This window comes from Camelina sativa, chromosome 15 (genome assembly GCF_030686135.1).
Source record: "Camelina sativa cultivar CO46 ecotype springtype chromosome 15, ASM3068613v1".
Taxonomy (NCBI): domain Eukaryota; kingdom Viridiplantae; phylum Streptophyta; class Magnoliopsida; order Brassicales; family Brassicaceae; genus Camelina; species Camelina sativa.
In genome coordinates this window covers 7,047,078-7,068,009 of record NC_141894.1, presented here as the reverse complement: position 1 = coordinate 7,068,009, position 20,932 = coordinate 7,047,078, and the positions used below count along the sequence as shown (strand labels likewise).

Below are 20,932 nucleotides of genomic sequence, written 5' to 3'. Positions count from 1 at the left end.
ATCTTATTGTACAATCCATTAAAGCAAAACGTATAAACTGGTTTTCATATGAAGAATCTATCCACAAAATGTAACAGTTGTTTTGCTTTTCTATTACATAGCTGTCGTCGATTTTTTTTTTTTGTCAACAAAGAATTAGTTCAAACAAGCCAATAGGAAGGAAAATTGTTTACATACAGAACATCATGCATAGACGTGTGTGCATAGCGTGCCAAACGACCTGCTTTTACATTTGCATGTCGTCGATCTTCATTATGCATTTTCCTTGCTCTACTTTCCCTTTTTTCTTCATCTTTTAATCGCTTTTTTTTTTGTTGCTAACTCTATTTAGACAGAATCTGAAATAAAGATAGTTCAAGCCTTCAAGGAATCGTATGACCCTCAAGGATATATATATATATATATATATATATATATATATATATATAAGAATTAAGAAAATGTAGAGAAGATTTGGATGTGAAAAAATATGGCAAGTGTAATCTGAAATAAATACAATATGTTCTCCAAAATGATATATAAGAAAAATTGAAAGGTGGTTTGTACTTATTGTCCAGAAAAGGAATGTAATTAAAGGCGTCTTTAATTTCTTGGTTTAAAGATAATGATTCCTTTTGCTGATGTAGAAGCATATGGTCCATTGCTGGCCATATATTTTTTTTTTAATGTACCACACACACAGTATGCTTTTATGCAATATATCTTTTGATTCTATTTTTCTTCTACACCCAGTTTTTTTTCAGATATCGTAGTGTTTATAGTTTCTTTTAAAACAACTTTAAAGCATGACGACACAAAGTTTAATAAAACTATTTCCTTAAAGTTACATTTATTTTGGTGTGCTTGTAATTGTATGGTTAACGGAATATATTTGGGGGATGTCTAATCAAATATCTAAGTTCTGAGCAGATTGACAGAAGAAAAAGAAAAAAAAAGTAAGGTTGTGAGCGGATATAGAAAAGAAAAATTGTGAGCAGAAAATGACACCCACACCTGAACATTAGGGAACATATCTGGAAACTCTTTAAATTAAAGTAGGAGGTTATTTGTTCATATCATATAATTAATTATGATCAGTGACAAAATTACTACAGGTTGAGGTAAGTTAAATATGTTCTACAATATAGTAGATTCAATTGCTTTTATTTACGTTTTTTTTAGACGTTTTTTTGTTAACCATTGGATCACAACTGACCGGCCCATTAGCCAAATTCCTACATTCGTAGGAGCCGGGACACGATCTCGGGTGTGATGGACTTACCTTCTTTTTTAGACGTTATAAAATCGTTTTTTTTTGTCATCATTGAATCGACAAGGCCCGATTCATAGCCAATCCCTACAACGCGGGGTAACGCGACTTAGTAGAATCAAACTCCGGTGGGATCGGTCGCAGAGGTGGTGCTATAACCACTTGACTAAAAACACTTCCCCATAAAATCGTTTTTCTTATCTTTGAATTACTATTATACTAACAAAACTGTAAACTAGTACAAGATTATAACATATGAAGCTGTCGAACAAAAAAAGGAGATTATATAACATATAAAACAACGCAAATTTTTATGTTTAAGATAATCATATAATCTGTTCTTCTTCTTCTTCTTCTTCTTTATTTCTCGTTATTCCAGTTGCGAGTTTGTTTGGCTCTTGCTTCCAACAAGATTTGACGATACAAAAATAGTTTCTTACTCTATAAATTGAGGATTGGTTTGGTATGAATTTAATGATACAAAACAAACAAAAAATATGATAGAAAATAAGAAGATAAATCACAATCAACATGAGATGGCCCTCGTATGTATATAAAAACATTAATATCATAATATATTATATTTATAGCTTTACATGCAATAATTGAAATTTCTTATCTACACAACGTACGTAGTTGAAGCTTATCATTACTTTGAATCAGTTCAGCATGTTCAGGATGTTTCTAAAGAAGATTGGTTTTCACGATCTTTTTTAAAGTCTATGTAAATGTATTTTTTTAATGTTTACACATGCAGTGGCAACTGCGTCGTTATATAAGAAGTGGCATGTAAAATTAGGAAAAGGCAAGTCATGGGCTAGAAATAAGAGATGAGTCTAAATAACAATCCACTTGGAGGAGTTCTTGTTTTGAAAAATATACAAAATCCTTTTTATTATTACTCTCGGATGTTTCTCTATCACCACGGTTTTAGTAAAACTGATGACTAAATTGGTCAGATATTTTAAAAGTATTTTAGGTTAAATAATCGTTTAATCCACTCCATACAATGGCTTAGCTAGTGCCCATTTTTGTTCAAAAGAAGTGCTTTAGCCAAGCTTTAGAATATTGATATTCTATTAATGATACGATCCATCGACTATCCTCATCAGTCATGCATCTCATATGTACATAGAAAATATCTTCCAAAGCTTTATAAGCAATATCTCAATCCAAAACATCATTGATATATATAGCATATGTGAAGAAATAACACAGTTTACACAACTATTTTTTTTTTCTTAAATCATCTCCTTTACAAGAAAATACAATCTCAAAATATCACTGAGAGAACTATATGCATCTATACAATCTCTACGCATATATATATATATATATATAAACATCTAAGTATATAATTTATACATTTAATAATAAAAATCAAGAAACAGTAATCGTTCTTTCAAGAAGAAAAATCCTATGTTTCTTGTATATGTTGCCTCACTTCTCCGCCTCTCTAAATAATCTCCTTTTTACCTCTAACCCCTATGACCAATTTTTAATTAACCCCAAAACATATACACAAATCTCAAATTTATATAAATTTTAAATAACCCCCACCAATCGGAAAAAATTTTCTTCACACCGGCGGCTAAAAACACATATTTTGATTTAAGAAGGGTACCAGTTTAGACCAGGTAACTGGTACGGCGTCGTTCTGAATAACCCATCTCCTAACACACCACCACCTTGTTGTTGCATCATTGGTGGAGTCTCTTCCATCATCGAAGAAGACATGTTCGAACAATCTCCTCCTCCACCGTGAAACCGCTTGCTAGGAGATGCGTCCTGCTCCTCCTCCGCTACAGGCCAATACGGCACAGGAAGAGGTCGTTTCTGATTCGCCATCATCATCATTGGGACTGACGACGAAGCATGGTTCAAACCAACGACGTCAACGTTGTTATTGTCATGATGATCCAATGAGTCGGTACCCATGTTGTTGTTGATCATGCCCATGCCACCGCCGTCGTATAAACTTGCATTATTACCGTCGGGGAAAATACCGTAACCACCACCGGAGAATCTCCCAGGGAAGAAGTTCATCGATCTTGAGACATTATGGTTATGGTGGTGGAGTCCAGTAGCAGCAGCCGCCATTGACAAGGACGGAGGAATCTTCCTGAAAATGTAATCAATCATATCGTGATCCTTATCGTTATCCACATGTCGACCTGCGTTGTTCTTCTTGTAGATTCTACATAACACCCAATCATCAAGCTACACACAAGAAAAAAAACAAAAGAATCAAGATCAAGAAAACTCAAGATCAAGAAAATTTCAAGATCAAGATTATTCGAAAAAAATCATATAGTTAAAGATGATTCATATAATACCCTGAGTGAGTTTTTCTTGTTGCCGAAGTCACAACCAGGTGGTCGATTGTTGAGTTTGTTTTCGATGAGACGATACTCATGCATGATCCAATCACTTTTAACGCCTTTTGGTGGTTTACCACTGTAGAAGACGAGTGCCTTCTTCACACCGACTTTTTGGTTACCGTCGGAAGCAAGAACCGGTTTATCTGTACCGGTTGCTTTCCAGTATCCTGAGGTGGCGGCTCTGTTCGGTCTTGCTCCGTTTGGGTACTTCCGATCTCTAGGACTGAAGAAGTACCATTCTTGCTCTCCAAACGACGCTTTAGCTATATATATAACCATTAGAAAAAATAAAAACAAAACAGTTAGATCATACGTCGTCATCCATCACAACACAGAGATGATCTCAAGAAAAAAACAAGAAAATAAAAAAAGAACTAACAGATTCAAAGGAATCGAATAATGAAAAAAAAAAAAAGAGAGAGAGTTGATGATGATGATGATGGTTGAGGGTGTGTACAGTACGTACCAGGAAGCTCCCATGGATCGAATTTATAGAGATCGACCTCGGCGATGATAGCGACAGGTAAAGGAGCGGAAGCAGCTTTGCGTTTGAGGTAGTGAACCACAAGCTCTTCGTCGGTTGGATGAAAGCGGAAACCTGGAGGAAGGTTAGGTTGCGGCGGTGGAGGAGGACCACCGGAAGAATCGGTGCTCTCCATTATAGAGAAATCTAGTACAGTGATCGGAAGTTTTGGTAGGAGAATAAGCTCATATTACTACTACTCTCTGAGATTTTATACTCTCTTTTTTACCAAAAAAAAAAAAAAAAAATTGTTTAGAGAGATTCTTTTGTTTTTTTTTTTTTTTTTTGGGTTGGGGTTGGGGTTGGGGTTGGGGGAAGGGAGTGCTGAAAAATGCTTCACAGAGTCGGCGTTATCATTCTTTTAAATGGGCTGTATAAAATGCCAATTTTGTGTGGGTTTTAATCCTCTGTTCTTTCTTACATATTTATATATACACCCCCCGGAGATTTACGTAAATTTACAAAGTACCATACTATATGTTTTTACAGAATAATGACACTTAAGCTAGCAGTTAGCACTCTCACATGATGTCATATAAACGACATAATGCTATTATTATATTATGTAGTATGGTAATTAACTTTCTTGAAATATTTTTTTTTAGTTTTAAACAGATTATCTTTCGATAATGACTAAATTTTGGATATAATGGTTGGCAAAAAATATATATATATAGAAGAACTCGAATTTCGGAAATATATACTCTCAAGTGGTCAATGTGTGATCAGTTGTTTCCATGTTTTTCTTAAGATGAAATTATATTGTCAAAAATGTTATTTTCAATACCACACAATTTTTCAAAACATTACACGTAGTTTATACATTTATTCGCTCTGTGTAAAACTAGCTATTTGCACCTGATTATAAACCCTATCAAAAGCGTTATTAAAAATAACAGAACTTGTCTTAAAAAAAAAAGATTCAAACATTACTAATCTCTGTTTTTTTTTTACGTCAACATTACCATTTATACCTTTTAGTTACTGAAATAGTGTGGAAACATATATTTGATGTTAATCAGTAATCAGTTATAATTAAGTAAAAACTTTTATAAAAAAAAATCCCAAATTTCAGCCGAGTTTAGTGTGTTTTGGTTGCACTAAAGGATCTAAATGTGGCGACAATGCGACACATATACAAAGCCTGACTAATCATGTCGAGTCTGTGTAATTACCAAATTGCATGAGGGTTAATTAGTCATTATTTATTTTTTCTTCTGCGTTAATGACTTTTTTTAAGTATAGCCTCGCGACACAGAAAAACTACGACAAACCAAGATGAGGCTGAGATTAACGTCAGAAAACGATATCTCTTTGCAAAAGAGAAAATATAAATTGTTAAGATATAAATCGCTTTCGTCGTCATTAGTTGATGACAAAATTACAGTAACACATTAAAAAAAAAAAATCAAATACTCGATATATCTTTACTATCTATACTATTAAAAGGGAAGCATTATTTACATGGCAAAATGAATCCTGAAATATATGATATAAAATGACCCTAAATAAATTAAATAGCATACAATACAAAAGGGATATTAAAGTAAATTTGATAATAAAAATGCACGGATCCTATATGTCCTGGATTAATTCTGTTCGGATCATGTATTAACTGTTCAGAGCTGTTTTTCATACTCCCGTATCCAAACAGAATCGAAACAAGCATCTGCAATAAAATTCAAAAAAGGTAAGTAGTTTTGCGTAAACAATTTAAGGAAACAATAATTTTGATATTTATGTATATGTTTAATTTGGGCAATTAATTTCGAAATTGTATATATGTAAACTTATTTAATTTGATTTTATATTTTGAGATATATCCGGAAACAAGAAATTATGATGTTACCTAATATACAAAATCATCTAAATATTTATAGAAATAATTTAAATCGGTATCTACTAAAATCGAGCAATTAAATACAAAATTGTATATATGTATAAAAATATAATTTGGTTATATATTGTGAGATATCTGTAAACAATATTTATGATTTTATATTATGATTTCAAACATATGTATTACATATATACAGTATGTTTAAATCTTGGATACTGAATTAAGATATACATACATTTGAAACTACTTATAACTTATCATTTTATCAATGCATAAATGTGCGGATCCGAAAACATGTTACAACTAAAGTAAAACAACAGTATTTTAAATATGTTTTTTTTCTTCAGCTTATCTAGCATAAGCATGTACAAAACAAGAGATAAAAGAATGTTAACTGATACGGCATGTATGTGTGATTCTATTAACTGAATGTTTCAAAGAAATTATTTTTCTTCATCAAATACTTTATTTTGTTTTGAATCAAACTATTACGTGTTTGTGTGCTAAATATGTAGGAACATGATTTTGAGGAAATGAGAAAAGAATAATGGGACGGAAACGGGATGGAAGGAGGAATAAGATGAGATTAAAAATTTTCAAAAATCAAAATCCAGGATCATGTTAGAATTAAAATAAATTAATGCTTCTAATATATTATGTAACATATTTTTTAATTTATCTAACACAAAAATGTCAAAAAATATTCAAAAGAAAAAGAAAAAACATTAAACTATGTTCTATAATAGATAATAAAAAAAAATCAACCATAGTTATGAGACATATACAGGACATAATGGATTTTATGTACTAAATTAGACATACCATCTTTCTGTTACTATTTTTTAATATAATTGTTTTTACCGATAACAAAAACAAATTTGATCATTTTTTTGTTTAAACCGAATTAAAAATAAATCAAATACTAAACTGATACAAAAAAGTTTGGATTATGAATGTTAATAACATTTATTAAAAATATGTTTACAAACATAATCCGCATGTACGTAATAAAATATAAATGTGTTAGTAAATTTAGTTTTTAAAATCAACTCCGCACGTATGTGCGGGTCCAAATCTAGTAATATATAATTAAGACGAACTTTGACTCGAATGCTCTCTGTAATAGTAAGATTTTATTACTATTGTGTGGTTTCTTAATATTTCCAATGAGTAATAGACACGTGTGATTCCTAGTGGCCGATGTATTCACACGTGACAAACTGAGATGTGGGACTCGTGTAATCGCCACAGAAGGTAACAAATTGATGACGTGGAAATGAATGGCCGGGTGGGTGGGTGTTGAAAAAAAAAAAAAAAAAAAAAAAAGAAGCTTTTTACGTTTCAGATGTCATACCTCACGCTTTTGTTATTGAGATAATCGCACCACCAGACATTTTATATTATATAATAATAATTTTAGATAATACTATATAGGAATGGAAACAAACAAACAAAATCAAAACCCATTTCATTTCATGTGTTTTTTTTTTTATAAGTTTCGATTACTTTTTTGTTAATTTATTTACTTTCTTTTCTCCAACGTCATAAGATATGATTATAACCATGCATATTTTCTCGACCACTAGAACTTATTTTGGTAGTGATGTATTCAGATTCCTAGGAGTGGTTTTTATTTTATGACTTTTTTGAGTTTTGACTTCCTATACCATGATGTGATATTTCCTTTATCTCTCTCGTAGCTTCTCTTCTATCTTTAAACAAACTTGTATTCAAACTATTCATGAATAAAATTACAAATCTGTTTCCCAGGTTTTTGTCTTTAGAGCACTTTATTTTCTTTTGCAAAACAAAAAAGAAGAAGAAAAAAATAACAGTGAAGAAAAAGGAAGAAACGAGAAATGTGGACCATATATTATATACACACGTTGTACCAACTCAAAATAAATGTTTCCCTCAAATTAGTCAATTTAACTACATCATTTCTTAGTCACATCCATCAGATCAAAGAGACATCCTTCTATTTGCTTTGCATTCACAAAGATTTCTAGTGCTTTACATGCATGCTTGCAAACCACTTCCTTTTTTTTGCTTACGTTCAGAATCTCAACAACAACAACACACATATTTTGACTATATATTTTTAACAAAACTTAGTAGTTTTACAAATGTTCTCACCAAAATTATATATGTACTTGAAAGTATATGTAAGGGGACCCTATTTGCAAGTGTTATATTCAACAGAACGTGGTTGCTGGATACTGGGCTTATCCCGTATGTCAAATTGTCAATGTTATGGTTTAGTTTGAAAAATCAACGTATAACAATCTTTGATTGATAAAGATACCAGATACATAACGATGTTCTCGTGCAATCACATATACAAATTGAAAAAAAGGAAGAAAAAAAAGAACTTGAATATATGTAATATGCATATAGATTTGGAATTGTTAAAATATTTTATTTAATTTTCAATAAGCATGAGTTTTTTTTAAGTTAAAAATATTCATAATTTATCAATGTTATATGATTATATAAGCTAAATAAATATCGAATCCAATTGGTAACGCACATAAAATTGTATTAAAAAATTATAAATTAGAACTCAAAACTGTTACGAAACAATGTACAACTGTAAAGAAAATGTGACAAACAAATTATATAAAAAGCTGATAGTAACGCTTTTAATAACGTGTTTGGTATCGCTTTTATTATTGCTAACGTACTGTCAAAGCGATACATCCCATGCCAAAAAGGTACATAGTTAGTTATTGTTAGTGTTGGGTTTCGCCGATTTAAGATCCGTTAGAAAAGTCCATTAAGTAGTGATTCGTAAGGATTCATTGTGGGCCTGCAAAGGGCCCAGGAGGTGAAGCTTGACCAGAAGGGATGCCGAGTCAAACGATGGAGAAATCTCAGGATGAATTGAGGAAATCGTGGAAAAACCGGAAGAGATCACCGGAGGAAATCCAGGGGTTTGCGTTAGGATTTACTAGTATAAATACCTCGTAATAGGTTGTAAATAGACATATGATAACTTTTCAACAAAAAGATTAATACAAATCCAGTTCATCATTTCTTTTGTTGTTTTTGTTAATTTCTATGGAAAGTCTGTCCATAAATCTTTCGAATCATATTTCTCCGATTAAGTTCATAAGATTGTGGTTTTAGCATCTACAGTTACCAATCAAACCTATAGTCAATACAAAATAACAATATGATTCTGCGCCAAAACAAACGAATCAAATAAAAAGAACTATCATTTGGACTAGAGGCAATAGAAATCTCAAATGGCAAAGTACGAACACTACTAGCTAGTACATTAAAGATACGCACCAATAGCCTAATTACCAACTAGTTTTAAAGTTGAAACACTTAAAATTTAACAATTTCGATAATCTGGATTGTAATAATTATAAATGTACTCCAGCTAAAACACATTAATAAGTGGGATACCAGGGCAATTCAAACATTTAAATATTTAATATATTGACAATTATGCATATTATATAACAAAAACATGACATGTATTGTATATTCTACATATATATGTTCGCAAGGTGGGTAAATTTCACTCTTCTACAAGTATTTAATAATAGTAAACCTAACTTCAAGCTTTTATTGTATTTAAAACTTTCCTCATAAAAAAATCTTTATGGAGAAAAAACGACCTACTTTCAAATAATTCACTGTGTGAACTTTTGTAACAATAGCTTTCATCATGTGATACAACACTTTTATTCTATTTAGAAAATATCTATGCCAAATTAAACGTCATATATATCACACACACGGTCTTATATATGTAACGTGACAGGCCAAACATCGGACGATTGTCAAACTAACATTAATATTACAATATTTTTCCTAGCTTAAAGGAAAAAACATTGTGCTATATATAACTATTAGATCCAAGCAACTTTGTAACTATAAAGGTACCTACATTAAATTCATACGATTGATTTAAATCTATATCTGGCGGTTCTAGCTAGTAATGAGGTCGACATGTTCTATATATGCGACGTCTTGGTACTAGGTGCTATCTTAACCGAGCCAGTGAATACGATGTCTAGACTCTTAATTCGATCGAGAAAATTATTTAAAGTAATGTAGTTTAGATGCAAAAATTAGGTTGCTAGTTAGTGATCACTCAATTTAATTAGTTTTAAGACATGTCTTTGAGAAACTAACTTGGATGATTTAACTGTTTTATTTTTCAACGTGTTTAATGTCTTATCCTTTTTTCCAAAAGAATATGCTTTCTTCGAACTAATATGGGTCTTTTCCCGGATATAACGAATTCATCAGCAGTGAACATATTATACCTTTTTGGGTTGATTTGTCTTTCAAATGGTGGAAATATTATATGAGGTTTCGAGACTTCCTTCATATATATCTTACAAAGTTTTTGGTCTGGAAATGATCTTATAAATACCTAATCTATACTTATATTAGTCAAATCTCCAAGAGTTGAGAATAATATTAACGACAACACATGATTCTAATGACATCAAGCAAAGCTACAATTTTCTTTTATTATTTCTTATATACAAAACGGATTTCAGAAAAGCTCTTTTTGCATGACCCTTTTAATTTTTGTAATGCGTGCTCCTGTATTTGTTTCACGAAGAAAATGCTGTTAGTTCTGTTTTTCAATTGATATAAATAAGTATAATATACATATTAATACACACATATATGTGTGTGTATGTTATACGTAGTATCCAAAAACGAAGAGTTAACATAAGAAACTTTTGAGATTAATATAAGTAACTATAAGTTTATAACACTACTTTTTGACAAAAGTAATAATTTTAATACTACTTCGAGAATTTAAGTATGTGCTTACGATTTAGAAGATCAAATTTTTCATCATCCCGCCGCCACGCAATGTTCAAGTGAAGTAGTCACTGATCATTCCAAAATTCCAACACGGTCCAGATATTTTTTCTGATATGTAAATAAGATTTGTGCGTACATACATCTCTCTAATTTTTCTTAAAGTATACATCTAGTCATCTAGAGTTATATCCATAACTGAAATACGACGTCGTCGTTGTTAACTAAATTCTCGTAACAAATTCAAAATACATGGTTTTTTTGTTAGTTAGACTCATTGTTTTTTATTAGTTTGTAGTTAATTTAAATCTTTATAAGAAAACTAATAATATAAATCAATTTTAAAGCACAAGATTTTGGACATCTTGTTATTTTTAAGTTCACTTTCTTATTATATATTATATATAATTATTTTTATCCTAGTTTTTCTACCGGAAGTTTTGGAGAATTAGTCATGTGTAATGCGTACAACTTGACGTATAATATACGTAAGTATTTTTAAGAGATATGATCTAGAGATATTAATGGCCATGATTAATTATGCCTGATGTAAGATCAATCAAGTAGATTAAGACATGATTCTGCTGAGACTTTGCTTTATTTTTTCTTTCTTATCCTTGTCTTTAAGCTTAAAATGGAAAGTGATTAAGGACCTCCTCAATTGTCTGCTTTGTTAAATATACTTCATGACCTTCTTGACGCACCGGAAGGTCACACAAACAATGGTAGAATCACCAGCAAAAAAAAAGTTGTCTAGGTTAAATGTATTTTATTGTAAATGTCACTGTTAGATAATAGATACTATAAGATCTTGCATTATAATTCCATGTGTTGAGATATTTTAGGGTTGATTGGTTTAGTCTGAAATCGTCCCGGTTGCATGCATTTGACACCCAATTGCGATTGGCCAATTACATTAACCGGTTTGTAGTTATACAAAACAGTTATGAATTCTTCTTTGATCAAAGAAAAAAAAAAACTTATCTCAAGTCCAATCTCCTATTGTGCGCGGTGGGCAAATATTTGTCTTTGACAAACTTCTCTTGAATATTAATTCCTTTTTTTTTTTTATCAATTTCTCTTGAATATTGATTCAAACATTCTAAAATTTATCCTCTTATATCAAATCTTTTAAACCAAACTCTTGACAATATATATATTAAAAAATTATGCATGAACAAATTTTTCAATACTCTTCATTTAGCTATATTCTATGACAAATGAAAATTAAATTTCAATTTATAGGTTATCTTAATTTTACATATACATTCTAAATACATAAACTATTAACTATATGTATTTTGGCAACTTTTATGTTAAAGTATGCTTTATAAAAATCATAAATTGTATATGTTGCTATTTTGATCTGTCAAAATGTTAGAAGTATATCTCATAAAGAAAAACTTTTTTTTTGTTTTGTTTTGATTATCCGTTTTTGCCAACTCTCACATCCAGAAGACTAGAACTGATATGTTTAAATCAATCAAATTTTCAAGTGGAGTGGAATCGTTTTATTTAGAGTGATTCGATTAAATTTTGAACAAATATTTATTCACATATTTTTTCCAACTAGTGATACTGATATCTAAATAAAGCACGTACGTATATTGTATGTGTGCATTTGAATTTAGGCAGTGGCTCACTTAACATCATTATATTGCTACATGATTTGAACTTATAATAATCTTACAGTTACATAGGTATATGAATTACGGAATAGATACTATCATGTAGTAGAATAAATAAAATAACAAGTGTACTCTAAAATTCATGTAGACTCAAGGTAGGTTTATAGATCTTAGATTTATCTCAAGGATAAAAGTTATATACGTATGTTTCGTTTATCTAAAAGATAAGATGACAAATAAAATTGTCTGATGATTTCTATTAGGTCTCACAGACAGTCAGACTCAACTCAAGTCTCAAGGTAGTAGGAAAATATTCACCATCAGCAATACTCAGGAGTCGGGACCCAATAAATGGGATTAATTATTGTATAATATATAAGCCTAGATTAACCAAGTTTTGGCCCAGGGCCCAACACATATATTAATACAAAATACATAAATCCTATAGATAAAAAAGCATGAATAGCCATATCGACACATTCTCACTAATTTGGGTAACACGTTAATCAGATATTGGTATGGAATCTTCCAGTTCTTATTATAGACTTCCTATGATATATCCAACGAGATGCAAGCGAATCTTCTGCAACAGGTTTTTATAAACATGCATAAAATTCATAGTATATATAGTAAAAGAGAGAAAAGACATACAACGCATAGAAAAAAATAGTAAAATACAATGTCAGTTCAGGAAACATCGTTGCTTCATTAATAGAGTAAAGATGAATACAATGTCAGTTAAAGCGAAAAGAACAAAAAAAAAAAACAAATGTTGCATGATATTATTTAATTTCATGTATAAAATTAGCAAAATATTGACATTTTGTAATAGATAACAAAAAAACAATTAATATGCATCACTAAACGGTCTAAATTCCATTCCAATTCCATGCAAATGCGCATTTACTTATAAATTAAATTACATGTGGTATACCCGTATATGGTCGAATGAAATGGTTACGTTGGTTTAACGTACAAAAATATCTTGAATATATAAGGACCACAAGTCTTTCTATGCAAGAAGGTTACAAAGTATTATACTATAAACCTTCGTTTTCATGTATTTACGATAGAATATGCTATTCCAAGGGGTTGCGTAAAGCTTCGTCCAACAAAATTTACATGTAAAACCATTTATATTTTCCTTTTCAAAAATTGAAATATTTCCATGTTTGAATTTATAGTTCAGGCACCTTAATTGACAAACATCAAACGGAAATTTTTTAATTTGCATCTTTTCACCACATTTTTTTTTTTTTTGTATGACTAAAAAAATATAGTTTCGCAAGTTAGTTGTTTGAGAAATCAAAAGTTTTTGAATAAGGATAAATATTTTGAGTAAACAAGAGTCAAGTTAGTTGTTTGAGAGATCAAAAGTAACTAAAAATTGTGCAATCACACATTCGATTTTATTAAATTTTAAGTAATTTAGAAGGAAAAAAAAAGAATAGAGTAAGTCATATTGAATCTTTAAATTCCACAAATTAATTCTGTAAAGTTCATCTATAACGAATATTCATGTTATCATGTAAATTGACAATTATATTTTATAGTGAAAAAGAGGTTTTTTCAGGGAAAAAAATAATAATATCGTTAATTATTTAATTATGAAAATCTTAGACGAACAAAAAGCGTTGCTGTGTTTAAAACTTCTACGGTGTGAATTGTTACTATGTTAGGAAATAAATTATTCCAAACTGGTCAAACAAGCAGCCCATGCTGACTCACACGTACAATTTCAGAAAACCTCAAAACGGTACGTTCTTATCTCCAAACTCCAACTGGTCTTTTTTTTTTTTTTGTCAAACAATTGCCTTCATTCATTCAATATGAAACACTAGTATCAGTACTGAGAAGGAGCAACTTGCTAAAGTTTGAGACATTACAATAATACGGCAATCCCCAATACCAACTCCAACTGGTCTTTAAGATTTCAGATTTGGCCATCTAATATACTCTATAACCATCACTATACAAAATACAACATCTTTTATCCATATCCATATAGTCCTATTTTCTCTAACAAAAATTTTGAACGCTCTTTAAACAGCTGTATAATAATATATTACTATACCAAACCTTGCGGCTTGCAAATGTCATTGAACATAAATGAATATATACACAACTATCTCGTGCGAAATTTCTTTTATGTCATGTGTCTATATGCTTTTTGAATGACACAAGAAAAGTATATTTGTTTTATAGGCTAGAGATCGTCACAGATCAACATACATTTTTGGTCATGTTCGCTATGATATGGTCAGCGTCAGCGAAAGCTGATGCCAAAGTCTCTATTGTTTGTTTGGCTGGCACTGACATTAAAACGATGAGCGATAGCGAAGAAAATCATATTCGTTTTGTGTTTCTTAGTTCATCGATATATTTTGGCGATTAAAGACTAGTGCTAGCCAACCTTTTTTAAAAAATATATGAATTGATAATTTTTAATCGAGATTTATTGTCTAACAAAACAGCAATAAAAGAAATATGATGTTGGCGTGAGACATGTGTCAGGACTGATAATGAGACTATACCATTTCTATAGTTTATCGTTGCTGTCTGTTGTTAGCAATTACAAAACTTATAGATCAAATATAGCAAATATAATCTGTTTTTAGTATATATAAATAATTGATTAATACAAAAGATCCAGCTTAAGAGTTTACAAAAATGTAAAAATGTCAGGACAAATGACGACGAATATACAAATACAAGTCGTATAGAACCTAAATCTTAACCCTAGAGTTCGAATTCTACCCTTAATTAATAAATCTGACTTAGACCAAAAAAATAAAATTATGTTGATTTTTATATTACGTCACCATTACACAATCAAATAAACCCGAACCCACTATTTTGTTGACCTGAGTACCCAATTCCGTTAACCGGGTCGACACTAAAACCCTGGTGATGAGCCAATACGTCCGAGTTATTAAACCGAGGAATCCCCTCAGTCTGCTGTTGCTGCGTTCCACCGTCACCGTAACGGATACTCGCGACGTTATGACTCAGTCCGAGTTCCGGTACCGAGTTCTGTCCAACCAAATTCGCCCAGTCAAAACTTGGCTCCCTCGCTAAACCGTGAAACCCGGTTTTGTGATTGGTTAAAACCGGTCTATGACTATGAGGCAGCGCGTTAGATGATGAACCGGCAACGAATCCCAAACTTCTATTGTCAATCTCATGTAAAGATTCGAGAACGTCGTCGTATTGATGAGACGAAGAAGATGTCGACGAACCATTGTTGCTGTATTCTCGACCAGTCGTCATTAGATTGTTATAAACCTGTTTCTGTGCGCTTGTTTGCTTTTTGTATATTCGACATAAAACCCAATCATCAAGCTGAACACACACAAAAAAAATTGTTATTAAACAGAACACTAGAGATACAATTAGTTTATTACACTTTTATTTTTATTGTTGTTATACCTTGGTGCTTCCGTTTCTACGAGACGGTTCGAATAAACGGTACTCATGCATGATCCAATTGGTTTTGGTGCCTTTTGGTGCTTTCCCAACGTAAAACACCAAAGCTTTCTTGATACCAACTCTTCTTCCTTCCGTCGAGATAACCTTATCCGTACCGGTGGCTTTCCAATAACCCGACCCCGCAACACGGTTCGGTCTCGACCCGTTCGGATACTTCCTATCTCTCGGGCTGAAAAAATACCATTCCTTTTCACCAAATAACGCCTTACCTACAAACAACCAAACAAGAAAAATAATTAGATAAAGTTAATCTACAGCAACAACCACACATCAAGAAAAGACAAAACCTGGTCGGTTAAGGTAGTAACGTACTTGGTAAAACCCAAGGATCGAATTTGTAGAGATCGATCTCAGCTATGAGCTGGAGAGAGAAATCGTGACCGGCGGCTTTCCTGCAGAGATACTCAACCATAAGCTCTTCGTCTGTCGGGTAAAATCTAAAACCCGGTGGTAAACTCAGTTGAGCTAACGGGTCAAGTTCTTGAAGACCCATTCTAAATATATAATCACCTCCTCTCTAAAGAAACAAAGAACAAATATCTTTGCACTTTTATCACAACAATATCTTTGATGTCTCTCGTTGATCTTTTTATTTTCTTTTCTATTTTGTATTTCAAGATTTAAAGATTTCGAAGCTCTGCTACTTGTATGTGTATGTATATATAACAATAATAGATAAGCATAGAGTAATAGTATGAGAACAAGGCCGCCCCAATCTTCGTTAACGTGCAGCTACAACTCGGGCCCCACTTTATGTTTATCGTGACACGTGGATCAATTAGAGCGTCGTGATTTATGCTATCCCTTTTGGTTCCTTGAACCTGTACTATAAAGTTGATTTTTATATTAGTTCTTTAATGTTATGTTGTGTGTATGACTGTACCGCCTCGTGTGATTTTTTTAAAAAAAATTGTTATATTGTCAAAGGTTTTCCCCAAGTATTAGGGAATTAAGTCAAAGTCATTACAATATTTGTACGTTCGATAATACTCGTTATTTTCCTGTAATGAGTTATAGAATTGTGATAAATGTATATGTGAAAAGTCTTTATTCATAAAAAAAAAAAGTAGAGAAAGAAATATTCTAAAAGTGTTATTTTTTTGTAATGGGTATGTGCCAACTTTTTTTTTTGTTTTTGTTTTGGGTCAAGAAAAAGAAAGGACAGGTGTAAGTGAAAGATGGGGGTTGAGTTCACTGGGATGGTAAGTAACATGGAAAGCGTTTTTCATACGGATAGAACTACCACGAGACGACACATGTCTTGTGTCTATGGGTTGAGTTAGGCGGGATCTTTTGTCAAAAAAGCCGTTTACAGATCAGACTGAGACGAACAACAAACACGAGTTGATGATGCTGACTCTCATTAATATTTTTTTTCCAGTTTTGATTTCACCAGTCTGTAATTTTTGATTGACTCCTAATCAGATCAGATTGTCATTGTGAAACGTGGGTATATATACATACATACATACATACATACAATCAGATATATAAGAAGCTTTTATGTGGTTGAGAAATGAAAACATATGGTTTTAGTAAGTCCGTATAACACATAAACATTTCCCCTTTTGTCTTTTAAAAGATAATAACACCAATTCATTTCTAGCCCTTCAACTTTTGTTTGTTCATGGGGAAAAAAAAATATTTTACCAATTAATTAAAAGTAAAGTTCATGTACAATATTCATATTTGATAATAAAATGATGGAAAAAGATAGCTAGCTACATGAAGTATAGAAGAATGCATGGTCACACATGCCAAGTATAATATTGTATCCTCAACTACATGAAGTATATGTATTGCATGACCACATGCATGAACTATCTGACGTTATGTGGTCAACACCATAGATATACAATCCGGTACACCGGTCGAATGATTCCGGCGAAGACCGACATTGACTCCGTCGTTAACCAACATTGACCAAAAAAATTATATTTTAATTTTTTATATTAAACAAAATAATAAATTATTATATTAAATTATTTATGGTTTTTCATGATTAGAAAACATATTCTATTCAATATCCAATTATTTATATAACTCTAATGTATTTTTGCTTATAATTAGTTACTTTTTATTTTTAAAGCTAATATAATAGTTAAATAAAAATAATTAATAATTATTTTCAAAATATATATAGATTTTATCTTGATTTTAGGATATGTTTGCAAAAGGATATAGAATAAGAGGATTATTTCAAATGCCCTTATATTATATATTGAAAATAATTATGTATCTTTAATTTTATCTGTTAAAAGTAAATAATATTAATTTTTTTGTTATTGTTTACATGTTATTAGGAGTAAGTAATTTTTTTTATACCAAAGAGTATCTAAAATTTTGTATACTCTTTACCATGAAAATTTTAAAGTAAAGAGTCATATACTCAAATCTTTTGCATATTATTTTTTAATGAAAGTAGTTGAATTTGATTTTATTGATTCTTGTAGTATTTAAAATTTAATAATTTGATGATCAGAGATTTATATATATAAAATCATTAATAATTACATATTATATATATATATATATATTTCTTGAAAATATTGATTAATGATTTTATTTAACTATTATTTTAGCTTTAAAAATAAAAAGTAACTAATTATAAGAATGAATAGATTAGCGATATATAAATAATTAGATATTGAATAGATTATGTTTTCTAATCATGAAAACCATAAATAATTTAATATAATAATTTATTATTATTTTTTTAATAATAATAAAAAATACATTTTTTTGTCAATGTTGGTCAACGTCGGTCTTCGCCGGAATCATTCGACCGGTGTACTGGATTTTATGTCTATGGTGTTGACCACATAACGTCATATAGTTCATGCATGTGGCCATGCAATACATATACTTCGTGTAGTTGAGGATACAATATTATACTTGGCATGTGTGACCATGCATTCTTCTATACTTCATGTAGCTAGCCATCTTTTTTCCTAAAATGATATGTGACCAATTTATGGTTGTTTATTCAACTTGGCACGAATTCCGACTCTTCATAGAATTTCGGATTTAGTTTTATCAAAATAACTATATGAAAAAAAAAACGTTAAAAATAGTTTGAGCCTGGTTTCGAGTTATATATGGTTCCCAAAAAAAAAAAAAAAAAAAGAGAGATAAAATTGGATTCTCAGTTCGAAGTTAGACCATTTGTCAGCAAAGTTATGGTATCAAGCAAATATATGTATGTAAGTTTACGTAGGTTGTTTTAGTGACAGAATTAACTGGTTTTGATGGTTTTCTTAATACTATATGCAAATCTATAGAATAAGTAGAAAGTTAACTAACAAATTTCTTTACTATATTGTGTTCACACGACATGATGATGCTGTAACAATAATTCTAAGCGAATAGAAGAAGGAATTTGGGGTTTCTTTCACTCAATAGCTTTCGTGTCACGGGGCATCTGGTGTTAATTCGTTTCTATTTATATGTTTTTTCTCTTCCATTACAAGATCCACCAATGTATAAAAAATGGGTTGGTCAAAAAATTTTAAAGCCTTCACCCTTCCCCATTTTGGGATGTTTTTTAAAAACTTAGGACTATAATTAATATTCACACAGCTAGTGGTCTTAAATTTTAGATAAGTAATTGAAAAACTGCTAATACTGGCGATGTCATGCATATATCATAATCACATAATGTGTTAAACCGTAAATTTAGGTCAAAACTCAAAAGAAGTGTAAGGATACTATGAGTTACAACTTTGGACATGTGAGTTCAGATAACGGTTTTGTAAACCATGACGTACAATTCAATTTTCATTAATCTGTAATGCGCCAGTGAAATTCAAACTCCACTATATATATATGATGTTTTATGATTAAATGGTTTAAATTTTTTTATACCATATAGAATTCGATAATCTGGAGCACGATGAGCTCCATCAAAACGTGCTCCTACTAAAACACATTTAAACGCTACATGTTATATATGCACAAATCTAGATATCATATTAAATAGTTCGAGTTTATAAAAACAAATAACGTTCGAATTTATGCATATATAGTTTTTATATATGTTCTTTACCGAAACATTATGTTCTTATGGTTTTGATTTCGGTAAGAACATATAGTAAAAAACTAAAAAAACTAAACCATATATAAGCTAATGCATGAGTCAAGTTGGCGAATCGATCATTTTGAGTATCAGCAGTTGTGCATATTATATGTCTTTTCATATTCTTAAAATAGAATAGAAACACGATAAAAAGGGAGTCCAACGATGAAGATGACCATCAGAGATCAAACCCCCACTTCATCCAACTATATCTTATCTACAAAAAAACCTTTATCTTATCTTTACGTACGTTTGGTTTTTAAAATATATATAGTTTTCTTTGGTAAAAAGACAATAGATATAAGCTACTAGCGAATATTTGTAGGGGTAATGGTAATGTTTAAAATCATTTTAAACTAGGAAAAAAGATGGCTAACTACATGAAGTATTGGAGAATGCATGGTCACACATGTCAAGTATAATATTGTATCCTCAACTACACGAAGTATATGTATTGCATGACCACATGCATGAACTATATGACGTTATGTAGTCAACACCATAGACATACAATCCGGTACACCGGTCGAATGATTCCGGCTAAGACCGACATTGACTCCAGTGTTGACCAACATTGACCAAAACAAATTGTATTTTAATTTTTTTCTATGAAAAAACAAAATAATAAATTACTATATTAAATTATTTATGAATTTTCATGATTAGAAAACATTCTATTCAATGTCTAAATATCTTAGGTATCTCTAATGTATTTATTCTTATAATTAATTAATCTTTATTTTTAAAACTAAAATAATAGTTAAATAAAAATAATTAATAATTATTTTCAAGATATTTATAGATTTTATCTTGATTTTAGGATATGTTTGCAAAAGGATATAGAATAAGAGGATTTTTGCAAATGCCCTTATATTATATATTGAAAATAATTATATATCATTATATTTTATCTATTAAAAGTAAATAGTGTTAATTTTTTGTTATTGTTT

At 30.6% G+C, this 20,932-nt stretch overlaps 2 protein-coding genes across 2 annotated transcripts; both read right to left on the bottom strand.

Moving 5' to 3' along the window:
• Positions 1-2,467: 2,467 nt before the first annotated feature.
• Positions 2,468-4,548, bottom strand: LOC104745854 (NAC transcription factor 56). Its single transcript, XM_010467218.3, has 3 exons — positions 4,097-4,548; positions 3,586-3,893; positions 2,468-3,469 (listed from the first exon to the last, which is right to left on the bottom strand). The coding sequence occupies exons 1-3, from the start codon at positions 4,287-4,289 to the stop codon at positions 2,861-2,863; spliced, it is 1,110 nt and encodes a 369-aa protein (XP_010465520.1). The 5' UTR covers positions 4,290-4,548; the 3' UTR covers positions 2,468-2,860.
• Positions 4,549-15,013: 10,465 nt separating this feature from the next.
• On the bottom strand, positions 15,014-16,717 carry LOC104745853 (NAC domain-containing protein 55). The gene is made up of 3 exons (XM_010467217.3): positions 16,220-16,717; positions 15,848-16,116; positions 15,014-15,760 (listed from the first exon to the last, which is right to left on the bottom strand). The coding sequence occupies exons 1-3, from the start codon at positions 16,398-16,400 to the stop codon at positions 15,251-15,253; spliced, it is 960 nt and encodes a 319-aa protein (XP_010465519.1). The 5' UTR covers positions 16,401-16,717; the 3' UTR covers positions 15,014-15,250.
• Positions 16,718-20,932: the final 4,215 nt, after the last annotated feature.